The 20071-nt window shown below is 44.6% G+C and overlaps 1 protein-coding gene across 1 annotated transcript; it reads left to right on the top strand.

Moving 5' to 3' along the window:
• The first annotated feature begins 7925 nt into the window (after positions 1 to 7925).
• On the top strand, positions 7926 to 9608 carry LOC140066162 (uncharacterized). The gene is made up of 4 exons (XM_072113699.1): positions 7926 to 8659; positions 8772 to 8819; positions 9035 to 9085; positions 9279 to 9608. The coding sequence occupies exons 1-4, from the start codon at positions 7953 to 7955 to the stop codon at positions 9325 to 9327; spliced, it is 855 nt and encodes a 284-aa protein (XP_071969800.1). The 5' UTR covers positions 7926 to 7952; the 3' UTR covers positions 9328 to 9608.
• The last annotated feature ends 10463 nt before the right edge of the window (positions 9609 to 20071 follow it).

Raw genomic sequence — 20071 nt, 5'->3', positions numbered from 1 at the left:
TCCTCCCCCTCCATTATGACATCACACGGGTATATAGGGAGCTGCGGAACCTACATGCCTCAATGTGTTGTTGTAGGAGCTGGAGGTAAGTCCTTTATTACACATTCTCCTCCATTCTCTTCTATCATGTCTCCTCCTCTTCAGTAATGGAAACTTCATTCCTCTTCATCTACTATAGAGGGAGATATGATTATGTGGTCCCTTGGTCACTTCCGCCTGGACCATATATTACACTATATGCCTCAGTGACTGCACATCAACACCCAATTGCCCGGATAATCCCCAGTTTCCATTACTGGGTGGCCACCCTGCTGGATCCACACTACAAGGAAAGAATAACATTCCTATTTCCATAAGCCCAAATTGCTGATTTTTAGTGGGTGACGGGTTCCAATATTAATAATGCGTTTGTCAGCATTGTGAATCATTTCAATACTTAATGAAACTTAATTTAGCTCCCTGCCAGCAGTGTGTAGTGAGTTCTGGGAAGGATAGGCGCCGGCTGCAGCCAGCGTGTGCTTGTGTCAGTCTCCTCTCCCCACTGCCTGTCATGTGCACTGAGCAGGCAGGGGAGGCAGGGGGATGGTGTGGAGTAACTGCTGGCAGGGAAATGGGGAGGGGTGATGCATGCAGGGAGCCCGGAATGTGATTTATACTAATATAAACTACTTACATTATTCAGAATGCTGACAGAGCCCTTTATAAAATCAGCAGAGCATAGGCTGTTAGAACCTGTCACCAGCTAAAAATGACATTCCCGGTGACAGGTTCCCTTTAACTGCTGTGGCATAAACAGCATTTTCTTTTCCTTTTATTTCTTTGTTTATTCATTTTTATATGTTATGTTGTATTTTAAGTACTTTTCATAGCACATTTTAGGCTGGAAAACTGCCCTGTGATTCCCACCATTTTTCAGCCCTGTAACCCTTACTACACCCATTCCTGGTATTCAGACAGACTCATCGTTACCAATTTTCACCCAACCTGCTCATCACTATCCCTGATATTATACTCTGTCCCCTAATAACAGTCCCTGGTTTCCAGCTGGAGCACTCGACCCCCGACTTATCTCTCTGGATCCGCTCCTCTGGGTTGGGATTAGAGGCTGCACTGGATGGAGAGGAGGAATTCTCAATCCTATCATTATCACTTTGTTACTGTATAACTTTCCATGATGTATCACATTATTACTTTCTATATGTCACATACACAAGTGGCAGAAAAGTGCTGGGAGATTGGTCATAAAGAAGACAAATGTCCTGGTCACACTGATACATCTCCTACTGATCCCAATGCATAATAAGGTAAAAAATATCCTGGTCTCAAAGGAGTTAACATGACTGATCAGCATGAGGTCACGGAATCTATGGTGTCATGGAATGCTGTGTTTGGCTCCTCCCCCTCCATTATGACATCACACAGGTATATAAGGAGCTGCGGAACCTACATGCCTCAGTGTGTTGTTGTAGGAGCTGGAGGTAAGTCCTTTATTCCGCATTCTCCTCCATTCTCTTCTATCACGTCTCCTCCTCTTCAGTAATGGAAACTTCTTTCCTCTTCATCTACTATAGAGGGGGATATGATTATTGAGCCCCATGGTCAGAGGTGCCTGGACGACATGAGACACTACATGCCCCAGTGTCTGCACAACAAAACCCAATTGCCCGGATAATCACCAGTTTCCATTACTGGGTGGCCACCCTGCTGGATCCACACTACAAGGAAAGAATAGCATACCTATTTCCATAAGCGCAAATTGCTGTTATTTAGTGGGTGAAAGGTTCCAATATTAAAAATGCATTCATCAGCATTGTGAATCATTTCCGTACTTAATGAAACTTAATTTAGCTCCCTGCCAGCAGTATGTAGTGAGTTCTGGGAAGGACAGGGCCGGCTCCCTGCCAGCAGTGTGTAGTGAGTTCTGGGAAGGACGGAGGTCGGCTCAATACATAATAAGGTAAAAAATATCCTGTTCACTAATGAGTTAACATGATTGATCTGCATGAGGTCACGGAATGCTGTGTTTGGCTCCTCCCCCTCCATTATGACATCACAATGGTATATAAGGAGCTGCGGAACCTACATGCCTCAGTGTGTTGTTGTAGGAGCTGGAGGTAAGTCCTTTATTCCGCATTCTCCTCCATTCTCTTCTATCACGTCTCCTCCTCTTCAGTAATGGAAACTTCTTTCCTTTTCTTCATTTGCAGATTGTTGGCCAATAATTTGGTGATTAGGATTGTGATAGAGATTGAGATATTGTTATATTGAGGTAAGTCCATCTTTCCTATAAATGTACAATGTGTGATGTTGGGAGCTGAGTATCCACTGTATCCACTATAGAGGGAGATATGTTTATGGGGCCGTATGGTCACCTCCGCCTGGATCATATAATACACTATTTGCCCCAGTGACTGCACAGCAACACCTAATTGCCCGGATAATCACCAGTTTCCATTACTGGGTGGCCACCCTGCTGGATCCACACTACAAGGAAAGAATAACATACCTATTTCCATGAGAGCAAATTGCTGATTTTTAGTGGGTGACAGGTTCCAATATTATAATGCATTTAACTTTATAACTGTATAACTTTCCATGATGTATCACATTATTACTTTCTATATGTCACATACACAAGTAGCAGAAAAGTGCTGGGAGATTGGTCATAGAGAAAACAAATGTCCTGGTCACACCGATACATCTCCTACTGATCCCAATACATAATAAGGTAAAAAATATCCTGGTCACTATGGGGCCCCATGGTCACCTCTGCCTGGACCACATAATACACTATATGCCTCAGTGACTGCACAACAACACCCAATTGCCCGGATAATCACCAGTTTCCATTACTGGGTGGCCACCCTGCTGGATCCACACTACAAGGAAAGAATAGCATACCTATTTCCAAAAGCGCAAATTGCGGATTTTTAGTGGGTGACAGGTTCCAATATTAAAAATGCGTTTGTCAGCATTGTGAATTGTTTCATTACTTAATGAAACTTAATTTCACATTAACCGGCTCCCTGCCAGCAGTATGTAGTGAGTTCTGGGATGGACAGGGGCCGGCTGCAGCCAGCGTGTGCCTGTGTTAGTCTTCTCTCCCCACAGCCTGTCATGTGCACTGAGCAGGCAGGGGAGGGAGGGGGATGGTGTGGAGTAACTGCAGGTATGGAAATAGGGAGGGGTGATGCTTGCAGGGAGCCAGGAATGTGATTTATACTAATATAAACTACTTACATTATTCAGAATGCTGACAGAGCCCTTTATAAAATCAGCAGAGCATAGGCTGTTAGAACCTGTCACCAGCTAAACATGACATTCCTGGTGACAGGTTCCCTTTAACTGCTGTGGCATAAACAGCATTTTCTTTTCCTTTTATTTCTTAGTTTATTCATTTTTATATGTTATGTTTTATTTTAAGTACTTTTCATAGCACATTTTAGGCAGGAAAACTGCCCTGTTATTCCCACCATTTTTCAGCCCACTAACCCTTACTCCACCCATTCCTTTTATTCGGACAGACTTATTGTTACCAATTTTCACCCAACCTGCTCATCACTATCCCTGATATTATACTCTGTCCCCCAATAACAGTCCCTGGTTTCCAGCTGGAGCACACGACCCCCGACTTATCTCTCTGGATCCGCTCCTCTGGGTTGGGATTAGAGGCTGCACTGGATGGGGAGGAGGATTCCTCAATCCTATCATTATCACTTTGTTACTGTATAACTTTCCATGATTTATCACATTACTACATTCTATATGTCACATACACAAGTAGCAGAAAAGTTCTGGGAGATTGGTCATAAAGAAGACAAATGTCCTGGTCACACTGATACATCTCCTAATGATCCCAATACATAATAAGGTAAAAATATATCCTGGACTCAAAGGAGTTAACATGACCGATCTGCATGAGGTCACGGAATCTGTGGTGTCACGGAATGTTGTGTTTGGCTCCTCCCCCTCCATTATGACATCACACTGGTATATAGGGAGCTGCAGAACCTACATGCCTCAGTGTGTTGTTGTAGGAGCTGGAGGTAAGTCCTTTATTCCGCATTCTCCTCCATTCTCTTCTATCACGTCTCCTCCTCTTCAGTAATGGAAACTTCTTTCCTTTTCATCTACTATAGAGGGGGATATGATTATTGGGCCCCATGGTCAGAGGTGCCTGGACCACATGAGACACTATATGCCCCAGTGACTACACAACAACACCCAATTGCCCGGATAATCACTAGTTTCCATTACTGGGTGGCCACCCTGCTGGATCCACACTACAAGGAAAGAATAGCATACCTATTTCCATAAGTGCAAATTGCTGGTATTTAGTGGGTGAAAGGTTCCAATATTAAAAATGCATTTGTCAGCATTGTGAATCATTTCAGTACTTAATTTCACATTACCCGGCTCCCTGCCAGCAGTGTATAGTGAGTTCTGGGAAGGACGGAGGGCGGCTCTATACATAATAAGGTAACAAATATCCTGGTCACTAAGGAGTTAGCATGACTGATCTGCAGGAGGTCACGGCATCTGTGATGTCATGGAATGTTGTGTTTGGCTCCTCCCTCTCCATTATGACATCACACGGGTATATAAGGAGCTGCGGAACCTACATGCCTCAGTGTGTTGTTGTAGGAGCTGGAGGTAAGTCCTTTATTGCGCATTCTCCTTCATTCTCTTCTATCATGTCTCCTCCTCTTCAGTAATGGAAACTTCATTCCTCTTCATCTACTATAGAGGGAGATATGATTATGTGGTCCCTTGGTCACCTCCGCCTGGACCATATATTACACTATATGCCTCAGTGACTGCACATCACCACCCAATTGCCCGGATAATCCCCAGTTTCCATTACTGGGTGGCCACCCTGCTGGATCCACACTACAAGGAAAGAATAGCATACCTATTTCCATAAGCGCAAATTGCTGATTTTTAGTGGGTGACGGGTTCCAATATTAATAATGCGTTTGTCAGCATTGTGAATCATTTCAATACTTAATGAAACTTAATTTAGCTCCCTGCCAGCAGTGTGTAGTGTGTTCTGGGAAGGATAGGGGCCGGCTGCAGCCAGCGTGTGCCTGTGTCAGTCTTCTCTCCCCAGTGCCTGTCATGTGCACTGAGCAGGCAGGGGAGGGAGGGGGATGGTGTGGAGTAACTGCAGGTATGGAAGTGGGGAGGGGTGATGCTTGCAGGGAGCCCGGAATGTGATTTATACTAATATAAACTACTTACATTATTCAGAATGCTGACAGAGCCCTTTATAAAATCAGCAGAGCATAGGCTGTTAGAACCTGTCACCAGCTAAACATGACATTCCTGGTGACAGGTTCCCTTTAACTGCTGTGGCATAAACAGCATTTTCTTTTCCTTTTATTTCTTTGTTTATTCATTTTTATATATTTTGTTGTATTTTAAGTACTTTTCATAGCACATTTTAGGCAGGAAAACTCCCCTGTTATTCCCACTATTTTTCAGCTCTCTAACCCTTACTACACCCATTCCTGGTATTCGGACAGACTCATCGTTACCAATTTTCACCCAACCTGCTCATCACTATCCCTGATATTAAACTCTGTTCCCCAATAACAGTCCCTGGTTTCCAGTTGGAGCACACGACCCCCGACTTATCTCTCTGGATCCGCTCCTCTGGGTTGGGATTAGAGGCTGCACTGGATGGGGAGGAGGATTCCTCAATCCTATCACTATCACTTTGTTACGGTATAACTTTCCATGATGTATCACATTATTACTTTCTATATGTCACATACACAAGTAGCAGAAAAGTGCTGGGAGATAAAGAAGACAAATGTCCTGGTCACACTGATACATCTCCTACTGATCCCAATACATAATAAGGTAAAAAATATCCTGGTCACAAGGGAGTTAACATGACTGATCAGCATGAGGTGACGAAATCTGTGTTGTCACGGAATGTTGTGCTTGGCTCCTCCCCCTCCATTATGACATCACACTGGTATATAAGGAGCTGCGGAACCTACATGCCTCAGTGTGTTGTTGTAGGAGCTGGAGGTAAGTCCTTTATTCCGCATTCTCCTCCATTCTCTTCTATCACGTCTCCTCCTCTTCAGTAATGGAAACTTCTTTGCTCTTCATCTACTATAGAGGGGGATATGATTATTGGGCCCCATGGTCAGAGGTGCCTGGACCACATGAGACACTACATACCCCAGTGTCTGCACAACAACACCCAATTGCCTAGATAATCACCAGTTTCCATTACTGGGTGGCCACCCTGCTGGATCCACACTACAAGGAAAGAATAGCATACCTATTTCCATAAGCCCAAATTGCTGTTATTTAGTGGGTGAAAGGTTCCAATATTAAAAATGCATTCGTCAGCATTGTGAATCATTTCAGTACTTAATGAAACTTAATTTAGCTCCCTGCCAGCAGTGTGTAGTGAGTTCTGGGAAGGACGGAGGTCGTCTCAATACATAATAAGGTAAAAAATATCCTGTTCACTAATGAGTTAACATGACTGATCTGCAGGAGGTCATGGAATCTGTGATGTCATGGAATGTTGTGTTTGGCTCCTCACCCTCCATTATGACATCACAATGGTATATAAGGAGCTGCAGAACCTACATGCCTCAGTGTGTTGTTGTAGGAGCTGGAGGTAAGTCCTTCATTCCGCATTCTCCTCCATTCTCTTCTATCACGTCTCCTCCTCTTCAGTAATGGAAACTTCTTTCCTTTTCATCTTTTGCAGATTGTTTGCCATTGATTTGGTGATTTGGATTGTGATAGAGATTGAGATTGTTATATTGAGGTAAGTCCATCTTTCCTATAAATGTACAATGTGTGATGGTGGGAGCTGAGTATCTACTATACAGGGAGATAAGATTATGGGGCCCAAGGGTCACCTCCGCCTGGACCACATAATACACTATATGCCCCAGTGACTGCACAACAACACCCAATTGCCCGGATAATCACCAGTTTCCATTACTGGGTGGCCACCCTGCTGGATCCACAATACAAGGAAAGAATAACATACCTATTTCCATGAGAGCAAATTGCTGATTTTTAGTGGGTGACAGGTTCCAATATTAAAATGCATCTAAATTTATAACTGTATAACTTTCCATGATGTATCACATTATTACTTTCTATATGTCACATACACAAGTAGCAGGAAAAAGTGCTGGGAGATTGGTCATAAAGAAGACAAATGTCCTGGTCACACTGATACATCTCCTACTGATTCCAATACATAATAAGGTAAAAAATATTGGGGCTGATTTACTTACCCGGTCCATTCGCGATCCAGCGGCGCATTCTGTGTGGAGGATTCGGGTCTTCCAGCGATTCACTCATTCAGTTCCTCCGACGTCCACCAGGTGTCGCTGCTGCGCTGAAGTTTCTCGGAATGCACTGAAGCTGGGCCGGGTGCAGGTAAGCGCATGTCCAGCGATGCGGTTTTTCCGAATCCGTCGGGTTTTTGTACGGCCACGCCCCCCGATTTCCGTTGCGTGCACGCCGGCGCCGATGCGCCACAATCCGATCGCGTGCGCGAAAATCCCAGGGCAATTCAGGGAAAATCGGCGCAAAACGGAAAAATTTGCGCAACCCTCCGGAAAAACGCGATTCGGGCCCTTAGTAAATGACCGCCATAGTGATCACTAAGCAGTTAACATGAATGATCTGCATGAGGTGATGAAATCTGTGATGTCACGGAATGTTGTGTTTGCACCACAACATATGCCCCAGTGACTGCATAACGACACCCAATTGCCCAAATAATCACCAGTTTCAATTACTGGATCCACACTACAAGGAAAGAATAGCATACCTAGTTCCATAAGCGCCAATTTTTCATGTCTAATGTTCATCTTCTACATTTGTGGAGGTCATAAAACATGTCTGTAACACTCATTTTCTTTTTAACTTTTAGTATCGAGGAAGTTGAGAAAAATAACATCATGGTGGAAAGGATGGAATTGGAGGTGTTGGAGCGAACAGTGGAAGATGTCATCGGAGCGGAGGAGGAGGTGGTGGTGGAGCGCATAGTAGACAGAGCCATCAGAGCGGAGGAGGTGCCGGTGGAGCGGATAGTGGACAGTGTCATCAGAGCGGAGGAGGAGGTGATGGAACGGACAGCAGAGGATTTCATCAGGGAGCCTGAGGAAAATGAGGAGGTCCTGAAGCAGATATTGGAGGATGCCATCAGAGTCGCAGAAGAGGAGGGTGTGGAGGTTGACCAGATATTAGAAGAAGTCATCAGAGCCGCAGAGGAGGAGGAGGTGGTGGAGAAGAAAGAGGAGGATGTCATCAGAGTGGAAGAGGAGGTGTCACTGAGGCAGATATTGGAGGATGTCATCAGAGTGGCGGAGGAGGAGGGGGAGGATGTGGAGCAGTTACTGGAAGATATCATCAGAGCGGCAGAGGAGGAGGAGGTGGTGGATCCAAGAGTGGAGGATGACAGAGCGGTGGAGGAGGAGAATGTGCTGGAGCACGGAGTAGAGGATGTCATCAGAGTAGAGGAGGAGGAGAGTGTGCTGGAGCACGGAGTAGAGAATGTCATCAGAGTAGAGGAGGAGGTGGAACCAAGAATGGAGGTTGCCAGCAGAGCGGCGAAGGAAGTGAGAGACCTAGAAGTAAAAGGAGCAGAAGTTGACATGAGGAGGAGGTAAGTGCAGACTCCAAAGGTTACATTATAAATGTCAACACAATGTCTGTGGGAAAATTTTTGTACAGAAACTTATCCTCCTGATTTGTGTTCTTTTTTTATTTCTCATTAGGAACAGACGTCGCTGGTGGATACCCAAATGCCTCAGGAGACGTAACAAGTGAGTAATACTTAACTTTTAATCTACCTGCAATTGTCACTAGGTGGCGCTCACTGCATTATGATTTCTAGGGATATCAGAGAGCTCCCCCTAGGGGTGGCAGGGATATGGAAACATGCCATATTCAAGGGGTTAAGGACTATATAGGCAGTAGTATCCTAAATATTGTTTCCAATTTAGTAAATGTATTAATAATAATTTCTGTCTTTTCACAGCAGCAAACAAGAAAAGAGAGGCAGCAGCGAGGAGAGCAGAAGACCCTCCAGGTAAGTACAAGTCTTCGGATGACCTCCTATACTCCAGCTCTGTAATGCCTAATAGAGATAATGGTAGAAATGACCCAACCAGGAGCCCCCTGTAACCTCAGCCTCCTCCTGCCAGTCTAGGTCTCTTCATGTGTCCCTGCTGTCAGCACAGTCACATTTACCTTTCTCTTCTTATCTTACCCTTCTCTAGCAGATTCCTCCGATTTTTCTGCTGTGGTGTCAGTGAAGATGCAATTGAATAAAGTAAAAATGAGAATGTCAGCACGGGCTGACCGACCAGAGCTCTTTCATCATCAGGGACATTGTACGCCATGTGGACATTTCCCAATATGCTGACATACCTCTTCAAGAGACCTCGAGGCGATCTCACTGTTTGGATCACCCATGGAAGCCGCGGTTCCATCTCTGTCAGCTGCCGTACCTGATGTAGCTACCAGCGCTCCTTCACCAAAGGAACCACCTGCTGCAGTCTTGCCTCGAGTGTGCGTCGAGTTCCCGTCTGCAATGATGTTGGGCGGTTCTGCTGCCTATGTCTGCTTACCACCGCAGGGAAGAGCTGCTGCCCTTCAGAAACTCATCCTCTGCTGCATACAAGCGCAGCGGGAGAAAGAACTAGAGGATGCCAAGTTCCTCGCCTCCAAGTCAACTACTGGTGGCTGGGTGATGGAGAACCACTCCTCCAGCATTGTAAACCTTCTTTGACAAACACCGAGGGTTTAGCTCCATCCGCTATGATGGTACTGGCTGGGGAGTGTTTGTGTCCCACCAGTCCGTGAAGAGGTTTGACCTGCCGGACATGTTGCACGATCTTCTCCTCATCCTCCTCCTTATTCTCCAAAGGTTTCCCCTGTTTCATCCTGCAAGCCATGTGTGGACTAGACTGACACCTCTTCCTCTTATTCTCCCTCCTGTGCCACCATTAAATCCTTTGACATGACCAGAAGAGTTTTTTTGAACTCTTTTTGGTTGCTGGAGTGGAATGCACCCACGTCGCCTGGAACTACGAGCCATGCCAGGACGACAAGACACCAGAGGTCGTCCATGAAGCAGTAATTCCCTGGAGAGGTCCTGCATCACCTGAGAACCTGGTGGTGACCGTGTCCAGCAACAGCGGGTCTCCTATCACCATTACTGGAGTACAGTCCTCAGCCGCAGTCACTATCATCACGATTTTAGCAGTGCACCTGACTCCTAGTGTTCGAGTTACCACCGGCGAGTCCTTATCTGGAGATGCTCCAACCAGGGTTCTATTCCTGCTACCCCTCCTGTGCCAGCCACTGCAGAGGATCCTCCGGCTGCTGCAGCCAAGGTTCCTGGAACCTGTATTCAGATAGCACCAGAAATTTTAAGATGGTAGTGGAAGCCTGCAGTATTCTTAACAACCTTGTTCTGATCCGCAATGGTGCTTCAGATGGAGACCTGGAGGGACAACATCCAACAGTGTCTATCGCCCTGGACAACATTCTCCATTGACGACCAGGGACAACTGGACTTTGTCCATGAGAAGTTTGCCTCCCAAGGAGGGTGTCGTTCTCTTGCAGATGGATGCTATTAGTGGATGTTAAGTCTCTCGACTATTAGATTAGCTTTTTTATTATTTTCTTATTTTTTGTTTTGGATAGTTTAGTGTAGGGACTCGCAATCGATGGGGCCCCTTGACGAGGGTTGTGAGCTTAAAACTTATTTGACCCATTTTTAATTGTACAATTTTGGCCAACAAGATAAAATGAGTCAAAGGAGTTAACCAAGACCTCATCATTTTTATTTTTCCGACTTTAATAAAATTTATGTATACATTAATTTTATCTTGTGTGATTTTTGCAAGTTTAATATTACACAAAAGGTTTTGACCACCCACCGCTTCATATGTGATGTACCATATAGGTGGAATCCTACTTTTCCTATGCTGGAAAGGGTGTGTGAGCAGCAGCAGCTGGCTATTGTGGATATCCAGCTACAGTGAGATGAAGTTGTGACCGGCAGCACTTCTCCACCAACAGCTGGGCCACCATGAGGAACCTGTGCTCATTGCTGCACTGCTTCCAATATACCACCAATATGGTCAGCACTGATGACGCCATCATCAGCGCTACTATACCCACCTTTAACTTTCTTAAAAAACTCTTATGGCCATGTCAGAGGATTTAATAGTGGCACAGAAGGGAGAAAAACAGGAACAGGTGTCAGTCTGGTCCACACATGGCTTGCAGGATGGGCTGCAGTACCAGTGGTCAGCTACTGCACTGTCCAGCTAGGGGAAACTTTAGGAGGATAAGTAGGAGGAGGAGTAGAAGTTTTCCTCAGATCAGGGTGACACCCAGAGCAGCTCACGGGAGCCAATGTATCGTGGCTGTGGAGATGCAGAGGAGGAGGAGACAATCCCACCGAGGACAACTTGTCTTTGCCTCTGGGCAGCCTGGACCACATGAGACACTATATGCCCCAGTAACTGCACAACAACACCCAATTGCCCGGATAATCACCAGTTTCCATTACTGGGTGGCCACCCTGCTGGATCCACACTACAAGGAAAGAATAGCATATCTATGTCCATAATCCCAAATTGCCGATTTTTAGTGGTTGACAGTTTCCAATATTAAAATGCGTCTAACTTTATAACTCTATAACTTTCCATGATGCTTTCATTATTACATTCTATATGTCATATACACAAGTAGCAGAAAAGTGCTGGGAGATTGGTCATAAAGAAGACAAATGTCCTGGTCACACTGATACATCTCCTACTGATCCCAATACATAATAAGGTAAAAAAAATATATCCTGGTCACTAAGGAGTTAACATGACTGATCTGCATGAGGTCACAGAATCTGTGATGTCATAGAATGTTGTGTTTGGCCCCTCCCCCTCCATTATGACATCACACGGGTATATAAGGAGCTGCGGAACCTACATGCCTCAGTGTGTTGTTGTAGGAGCTGGAGGTAAGTCCTTTATTCCGCATTCTCCTCCATTCTCTTCTATCACGTCTCCTCCTCTTCAGTAATGGAAACTTCTTTCCTTTTCATCTTTTGCAGATTGTTGGCCATTGATTTGGTGATTTGGATTGTGATAGAGATTGAGATTGTTATATTGAGGTAAGTCCATCTTTCCTAAAAATGTACAATGTGTGATGGTGGGAGCGGAGTATCTACTATAGAGGGACATATGATTATGGTCACCTCCGCCTGGACCATATAATACACTATATGCCCCAGTGACTGCACAACGACACCCAATTGCCCAAATAATCATCAGTTTCCATTACTGGGTGGCCACCCTGCTGGATCCACACTACAAGGAAAGAATAACATACCTATTTCCATTAGCCCAAATTGCTGATTTTTAGTGGGTGACAGGTTCCAAAATTAAAAATGTGTTTGTCAGCATTGAGAATCGTTTCAGTACTTTATAAAACTTAATTTTACATTACGCAGCTCCCTGCCAGCAGTGTGTAGTAAGTTCTGGGAAGGATAGGCGCCGGCTGCAGTCAGCATGTGCCTGTGTCAGTCTTCTCTCCCCACTGCCTGTCATGTGCACTGAGCAGGCAGGGGATGCAGGGGGATGGTGTGGAGTAACTGCAGGTATGGAAGTGGGGAGGGGTGATGCTTGCAGGGAGCCAGGAATGGGAATTATACTAATATAAACTACTTACATTATTCAGAATGCTGACAGAGCCCTTTATAAAATCAGCAGAGCATAGGCTGTTAGAACCTGTCACCAGCTAAACATGACATTCCTGGTGACAGGTTCCCTTTAACTGCTGTGGCATAAACAGCATTTTCTTTTCCTTTTATTTCTTTGTTTATTCATTTTTATATGTTATGTTTTATTTTAAGTACTTTTCATAGCACATTTTAGGCAGGAAAACTGTGTAACAGCCACACACGCCAGACCACGATGGGCTAGCAGGGGCGAGTTCTTTTAGGATTCTGAGGGTGTGTAGTTTAGGGGATATAAGGCCCCATAGATAAGCACATGTTCCACAGTCTCTTTGAACCGTTTATTCTCAGCAGTGTTAACACTTCAGTCACTAATCACAGTAATAATAATCCAAGACAAGTTCTAGGGGCCGGGGCAGTGACTTCAGTACCTGATGTATGAGGCTGAGGGGTCTCTGTGCTCCAGTGTCCTCCCTCTGCACATGTCTCTGGATCCTCTGTAGCTTCTGCAGTTACATATATTCTCTCTCTGTCCTGTACAGAAATATATTGTGCTTCCAGATCTTTCTAATGTACAACTAATGTGCAATCTCTTCCCAGCTTTACTGAGGTGTTTCTGCTGCAGGTTCCTGCACTACACCCCAGACACAGACCTTCTCTGCACTACAACAACTCAGACACTGGGCCTGGTCTGCACTGGTCTCTGCAAAATGTAACAATATTGTGTGATGTCACTACAGCAGCTTTGTTTTGTTAACTCTATAGTTGCTGTGTAGTAGTGTGATACACATGTGTATGTGCACAGTTTAGCTGTGTTTGTGAGGCAGGGATCTAGAGATGATGATACCCCTGTTTTCACTGGGCTACACTCTTCCCCTCTGAATTTAATGTCGTCCTCGACATCAGTGAGTTACACTGGTGAAGATAGGGTTGGTTGGAACTAGTCCTCCCAGTTTTGTTCCTGGTATAGGGTTGTTACCCCCGGTAAGGTTCCCTCTGAGTAGTGGACGTCTACACTTCCAGTGGTCCAGTTGGTAAACTGGTTTAAGGCATGTGACCCAGGTTTCCACCGTGGAAGGTGTATATTGCTTGACCTGTCCTTTTTGTGAGGTGACAAGGGAGGTGATGACCTGACATATTGGGGGTCATTTACTAAGGGCCCGAATCGCGTTTTCCCGACGTGTTACCCGAATATTTCCGATTTGCGCCGATTGTACCTGAATTGCCCCGGGATTGTGGCGCACGCGATCGGATTGTGGCGCATCGGCGCCGGCATGCGCGCGACGGAAATCGGGGGGTGTGGCCGAACGAAAACCCGACGTATTCGGAAAAACCGCCGCATTTAAAAACCGAAAAGTGTCGCTTGGGGAGCGCTTACCTTCACCTGGTCCGAGGTGGTGCATTCCGGCGCGATGAGATGATTTTCAGCGCAGCAGCGCCACCTGGTGGACGGCGGAGGAACTGCCTTCATGAATCCCGGCCGGACCCGAATCCAGAGCAGAGAACGCGCCGCTGGATCGCGAATGGGCCAGGTAAGTAAATCTGCCCCATTATGTAGGTTTAAACAGGTTACAGCAAAAACAATAACATCCTACTTTATAAATTCTAACTAACATTCTCGAAGAATTTCCTGCTTAAAGGAGAAAAAGAATGTTAAAGATGAATTAAACATTGCATGAATATAAACAGTTTCTTGAGGTTTTGTTGGGTTGATCTGTTGTTCCTTGAAGCTTGAAACCTAAGCTAACACTAACTAAGTGATAGAACATTTGTATGTCCTTAGTCCATCAAAAAAATATGAGAGAAAGGATTCAAAAATCAGTGTTCAAAAAGGTGCGGAAAAACAATTGGTTGGTACCACTCAGGTTGTAATTCCTGGGTAACAGGTAATGAAACTTGTTTCAATTGAACAGTTCTTGGCACGGCACTTGGTTTACCCAATGTGTCATAGGTTAAGGTGAGAGGTCTTCTTCTTTCTCTTGTAGAAGATCTGGTTACAGTCTCAGGTATTGGATCATCAGCATCAACTTCCGGAATTGGTTCATGTTCAGGTTCCTGATCTGTTTCAGCTTCTGGTTCAACTGTAGTTGGCTCTGGTACGATTTCAGTACTTCCAGGAGTTTCTTCACAAGATGTTTGTGGTGTAAACTCTGAGGCTTCAGGGTTTAATGTATTCCTGTTTTGAGGATTACTGCTCCTAGTAGGCATTCTCAAGATGTAAGTATTATCTTCTTCATCTGAGCTAAGTAATTTTCTTCAGGTTCTTCAAGTGGTTCTTCAAGTTGAGGTCTTCTTGAAGGTTTAGAAGGTTTAGGTTGATTCCTTAATTCAAGATTGAATTTATCTGGTGGTAGGTAGTCACAAGGCAATAACAGGTTTCGGTGTAGGATTCTTGTTTTATTGTTGTTTCCTGCTTCTTGCTTCACTTCATATACAGGACTATCTTTATTCCTTCTTCTGACAACAACGTAGATTTTGTCTTCCCAGTAAGAACGGAGTTTACCAGGTCCACCTTTTTCAAGTAGATTTCTGACTAACACTCTGTTTCCAGGTAACAATTCAGCTCCATGACATTTTCTATCATAGTGGTCTTTGTTTTTGTGTTGTCCTTCAGTGGCAACTTTAGAAGCTATTTTATAGGCTTCAGTCATGCGTTGTTTCCAAGCACGAACATAGTCAGGGTAGGTCTTGTAAGTGTCTGAAACTGGTGTATCAAACATAATGTCTATTGGAAGACGGGGTGATCTGCCAAATAGAAGATAAAAGGGTGAATATTCTGTGGCTTCACTTTTGGTACAATTGTAGGCATGCACCATCTTAGACAGTGAATTTTTCCAATCTCTTTTCTCTTCTGAGGTAAGAGTTCTCAACATGGATAGGAGAGTTCTGTTGAATTTTTCCACTTGGCCATTTCCTTCTGGATGATATGGGGTGGTATATGATTTCTGAATTCTACAGTATCTTCCAAGGTGATGAAAGAGCTGGTTTTCAAACTCTCTACCTTGATCATGGTGAAGCTTGGTTGGAAAGCCAAACTTGAGGGCAAAATCATTGAAGGTTTTCTCAGCAGCTGTTCTCCCAGACTTATTAGTAGTTGCATAAGCCTGTGCAAACTTAGTGAAATGATCCATGACAACAAGGATGTATTCATAACCTCCTTTACATTGTTCTAGATGTAAGAAGTCAATGGACACCATCTCAAACGGGAAAGTTGTTGTGATATTACCCATGGGTGCTCTGATAGGTTTCTGAGGGCGTTTGTCTTTTAAACAACCACATTTCTTGGTCACATATCTTTCAATGTCTTTCTGCATATAAGGCCAAAAGAATCTTTCTCGAATTAGGTTAATTGTTCTTTCAACTCCTAAATGACCCATGTCTTCATGGAGTTCTCTGAACACTGTATGGTGGTAGACTCTTGGTAACACAAGCTGTGAATTGGGTCCTCTCTTTCGATGTAGAATCCCATCTGAAGTCAAATAGAACTTAGGCCACTCCTTCAGTAAAGTATTGATAGCAGGTGACTCAGCTTCTCTCTCTCTTTTGCTTGGAAGTCTATCTTGACTTAGATAGTGAAGTACTCTTCCAATAACTCTGTCTTCTTTCTGAGCCTTTCTGATTGTCTCTTTGGACAACTGACGAATAGAAACAGTAGAGTCCAATTCCTGATCCTTTACAGTTATTTCCACGGCAAGAGGACACCAGGTGGGCATGTATTCCTCTTGTTGTATTTGAATGGCTTGGACAGTACTCACAATGGGGCAGATTTACTTACCCGGCCCATTCGCGATCCAGCGGCGCGTTCTCTGCGCTGGATTCGGGTCCGGCCGGGATTTATGAAGGTAGTTCCTCCGCCGTCCACCAGGTGGCGCTGCTGCGCTGAAAAGCATTTGAACGCGCCGGAATACACCAGCTCGGACCAAGTGAAGGTAAGCGCTTCCCAAGCGACACTTTTTTGTTTTTTAAATGCGGCGGTTTTTCCGATTACGTCGGGTTTTCGTTCGGCCACGCCCCCCCATTTCCGTCGCGCGCATGCCGGCGCCGATGCGCCACAATCCGATCGCGTGCGCCACAATCCCGGGGCAATTCAGGTACAATCGGGGCAAATCGGAAATATTCGGGTAACACGTCGGGAAAACGCGAATCGGGCCCTTAGTAAATGACCCCCAATGTCTTCCATTCCCACTTCTTCTGAACATTGTTACATGTAGTCATCAGGTTCAAGTGGCATTCTTGACAAGACGTCTGCATCTGTGTTAGACTTGCCTGGACGATATTTAATACGGAAATTAAAGTCTGCTAGTTCCGCGACCCATCTTTGACCAGTTGCATTTAGTTTTGCTGTGGTTAGGACATAAGTCAAAGGATTGTTGTCTGTGTAGACCACAAATTCTGGACTGTAGTATAAGTAGTCTCTGAATCTTTTACAGATGGCCCACTTCATAGCTAGGAATTCTAACTTACCAGAATGTAAATGGTAGTTTTTCTCAGCTGGTGTTAAAGTTCTTGACCCATAACCAATAACTCTTAGTTTTCCATCTTGTCTTTGGTACAGGATGGCTCCAAGTCCTACTTGAGAAGCATCACAATGTAGGATGAATGAAGTGTTAAAGTCAGGGTATCCCATTACTGGTGGTTGGATGAAACAGTCAACTAGTTCCTATAGCACTTCTTGGTGATGAGAAGTCCAGTTGATAGGTTGTTGGGCAGAAGCAGATATTCTTCCTTTGCTATTAGGTCTGTTTGTTTCTTCTTTTTGTCCTCTGGTGTCACAGCACTAGAGGTGGAGTTTCCTGACAACAGAGCATATAAAGGAGATGCAATCTTGGAAAAGTTCTGAATGTAAGTTCGGTAGTAGGAAAGGAAACCTAGAATCTTTATTAGTTCTCCTTTTGTAGATGGAGGTTTGTCTTTCAATGCTTTCACTGGAGCAATTTCTTTTGGATCCATTGTATAACCTTCTCCGGATACAATCTTTCCAAGATATCTGACCTTTCTCTTGAAGAGTTCACATTTTTTGGGTGTCAGCTTCACTCCATGTTGTTGATAACATTGTAGAACAGTTCTTATGTGTTCCACATGATCAGCGAAGGTCTTACGGTGGACGAGGTTATCATCCAAATAAGGCTGGCAGATATCATCTCTCAATCCTTCCATACAGGCTTCCATGCTTCTTTGAAACTCGGCTGGTGCATTGCTGAGTCCAAAGGGAATGCAAATCCACTCATAGAGACCCCAAGGAGTAATGAAGGCAGTCAATGGTCTACTGGCTTCTTCAATAAAACCTTGATGATAGGCCTTGCCTTGGTCTAGGACAGAAAACCAAGTGCTTCCGGACAAGCTGTCTAGCATATCTTTGTATTCTGGGTAGAGGATGACGATCTGGTATAGTCTTTGAATTTAACGCTCTGTAGTCACAGCAAAGTCTAAGAGTTCCATCCTTCTTCCTAACACACACAATGGGAGAGGAATAAGATGATTTTGACTTCTGGACCCATCCTCTGTTGATAAGGTCTTGAAGGTATTCTTTAACTTCTTTGTGTAGGGGTTTTGGTACTCCTGTATACCCCTTAGTCACTGGAGTATTATCTTTAAGGTTGATCCTCATTTTCAGTGAAGGAATACATCCAACATCAAAGTCATCTTTAGCAAAGGCATGACATTCTTCTCTCAACATCCGTCTTACCATCTGTTGTTCTTCTGCTCCCAAATGCTCTAGGGAAATCGGTGGATCCCAATGTTCTCTCGATGAAGGTGTCTGTTTCTCTTGTTGACAGGTGTTCACTCTAGGAGATGATGATGCACTCTCAGGTGGTGAATGGATTGGTCTCACATTGGCTGGGTAAACAGTCTTGATATCTTCAAGATGTCCCAATGAAGTTCTAGGATCCAATTTCACTTCATGCTTGGTGGAATTCATAACTAGCACAGTCACTTTGGCAAAACCACTATAAGGAACGCTTACCACAGTCTCACCTGTGATGACTCCTTCAGGCAGCTGAGCAGGATTTTGAGGAACAAACAGCATCTGCTGTGGCTTTGGTCTTGGTCCCACTCTGACACCACACTTCACTCCCACCGCTGTATGAGCAGGAATGGTAGTTGAGCGTAGGCCTATCCTTACCTCTTGGACTGACACAGTTGTTTCAGCCTTCTTGAGAGCTTGCACCACTCTCTCCGCTGCCCTGTTAGGTAATGCAAAGGATGTAGACACTGAGTCCACTAGTGGAGTGTGACTCTTGGTTTGGTGAACCACTTCAGCAATCACATTGTAACCAATAATAGGTTCTTCTGCGACTCGCTTGTCACTAGTAACCAGGAAAGGTACTGACAGTTCACAAGAATTGTTCTGCTTGGCACACAATTGAAAGGTAACTTCAACCCATCCTAAGAAAGGTATTGCAGTCTGATTTGCAGCTCTTCCACTAAATGGGCCAGAACCTACCAGTTCTTGTACTGAGTCTGGTATGAGGTAGGTATTGTCGCCTCCACTCTTCATTCAGGATACTGACTTGAGCTCCTGTGTCCCACAGAGCTTTAAAAGGAAATCCATCTAGTGTGCACTGGATGATGCATTTTTCTCCAACCAGGTTAATGAGTTTAGGCTGGTCTTCTGACATGCTTTCCTCTGATGGCGCATAGCCTGAAGAAGTGTCACTATCAATACTGGTGACTGAGTAGTTTCTTCTTGCTTGGAGTTGTTGAAGACGGTCACACACTTGGGGATAATATTGGCGCAACCTCTCTCCATTCTGAGTAGCTTCAAAAGACATAGCATGGTTTGTGTGGTTAGTTTGGGACCTCTTTGGGGTTGAGGTTACTGGTTGTCCCTCACCAGCAACCCTCTGCCTTTTAACTGCTTGAAACGAGGTACTCAGCAGTCTTGAGAAAAATGTCCTTCTTCACCACATTTAAGGCAATGGCAACAGGCTCTAGCTTGATTGGAGTTTATGCAATCTTCACAAGCTGTAGGTGATCTGTCCACCGGGGGTGGTCTGTGTTGAAAGACTCGACGTGTTCTCCTGAATCTCTGTTCTGGTTTTGCTCTTAAAGCTCTTTTCACTTCAGCCAATTCTGCTCAAAGATCACTCACTACTGCTTCCCAATCAGTTGGTGTTACTGTCGCTTTAAGTAGTGGTTTGGGGGTGATTGGTACTTGGTTAGGCACAAGATCAGTTTCTTTGACTTCTCCTTGTGGCACACCCACCATTTCTGTTTTAGGAGGAATCACCTTGGTGATTTTGCTTGCAGAGTGCTTCTTTAACTTTTGTTCTCTTTCTGATTCAAGGCTGACAGCATCATTCAGTTTTTCAATTAATTCCTCAT

This window comes from Engystomops pustulosus, chromosome 6 (assembly GCF_040894005.1).
Source record: "Engystomops pustulosus chromosome 6, aEngPut4.maternal, whole genome shotgun sequence".
NCBI classification, from domain to species: domain Eukaryota; kingdom Metazoa; phylum Chordata; class Amphibia; order Anura; family Leptodactylidae; genus Engystomops; species Engystomops pustulosus.
Note: the sequence above shows the minus strand (reverse complement) of the source record. Positions and strands in the feature narration are given on the sequence as shown.

What these genes read in the sequence shown, in the direction of transcription:
- LOC140066162 (XM_072113699.1), top strand. Translation starts at nt 7,953, where the DNA reads ATGGTGGAAAGGATGGAATTGGAGGTGTTGGAGCGAACAGTGGAAGAT. An exon ending in GAAGTTGACATGAGGAGGAG is followed by an intron (nt 8,660 to 8,771) that starts GTAAGTGCAGAC and finishes ATTTCTCATTAG; the next exon opens with GAACAGACGTCGCTGGTGGA. An exon ending in TGCCTCAGGAGACGTAACAA is followed by an intron (nt 8,820 to 9,034) that starts GTGAGTAATACT and finishes GTCTTTTCACAG; the next exon opens with CAGCAAACAAGAAAAGAGAG.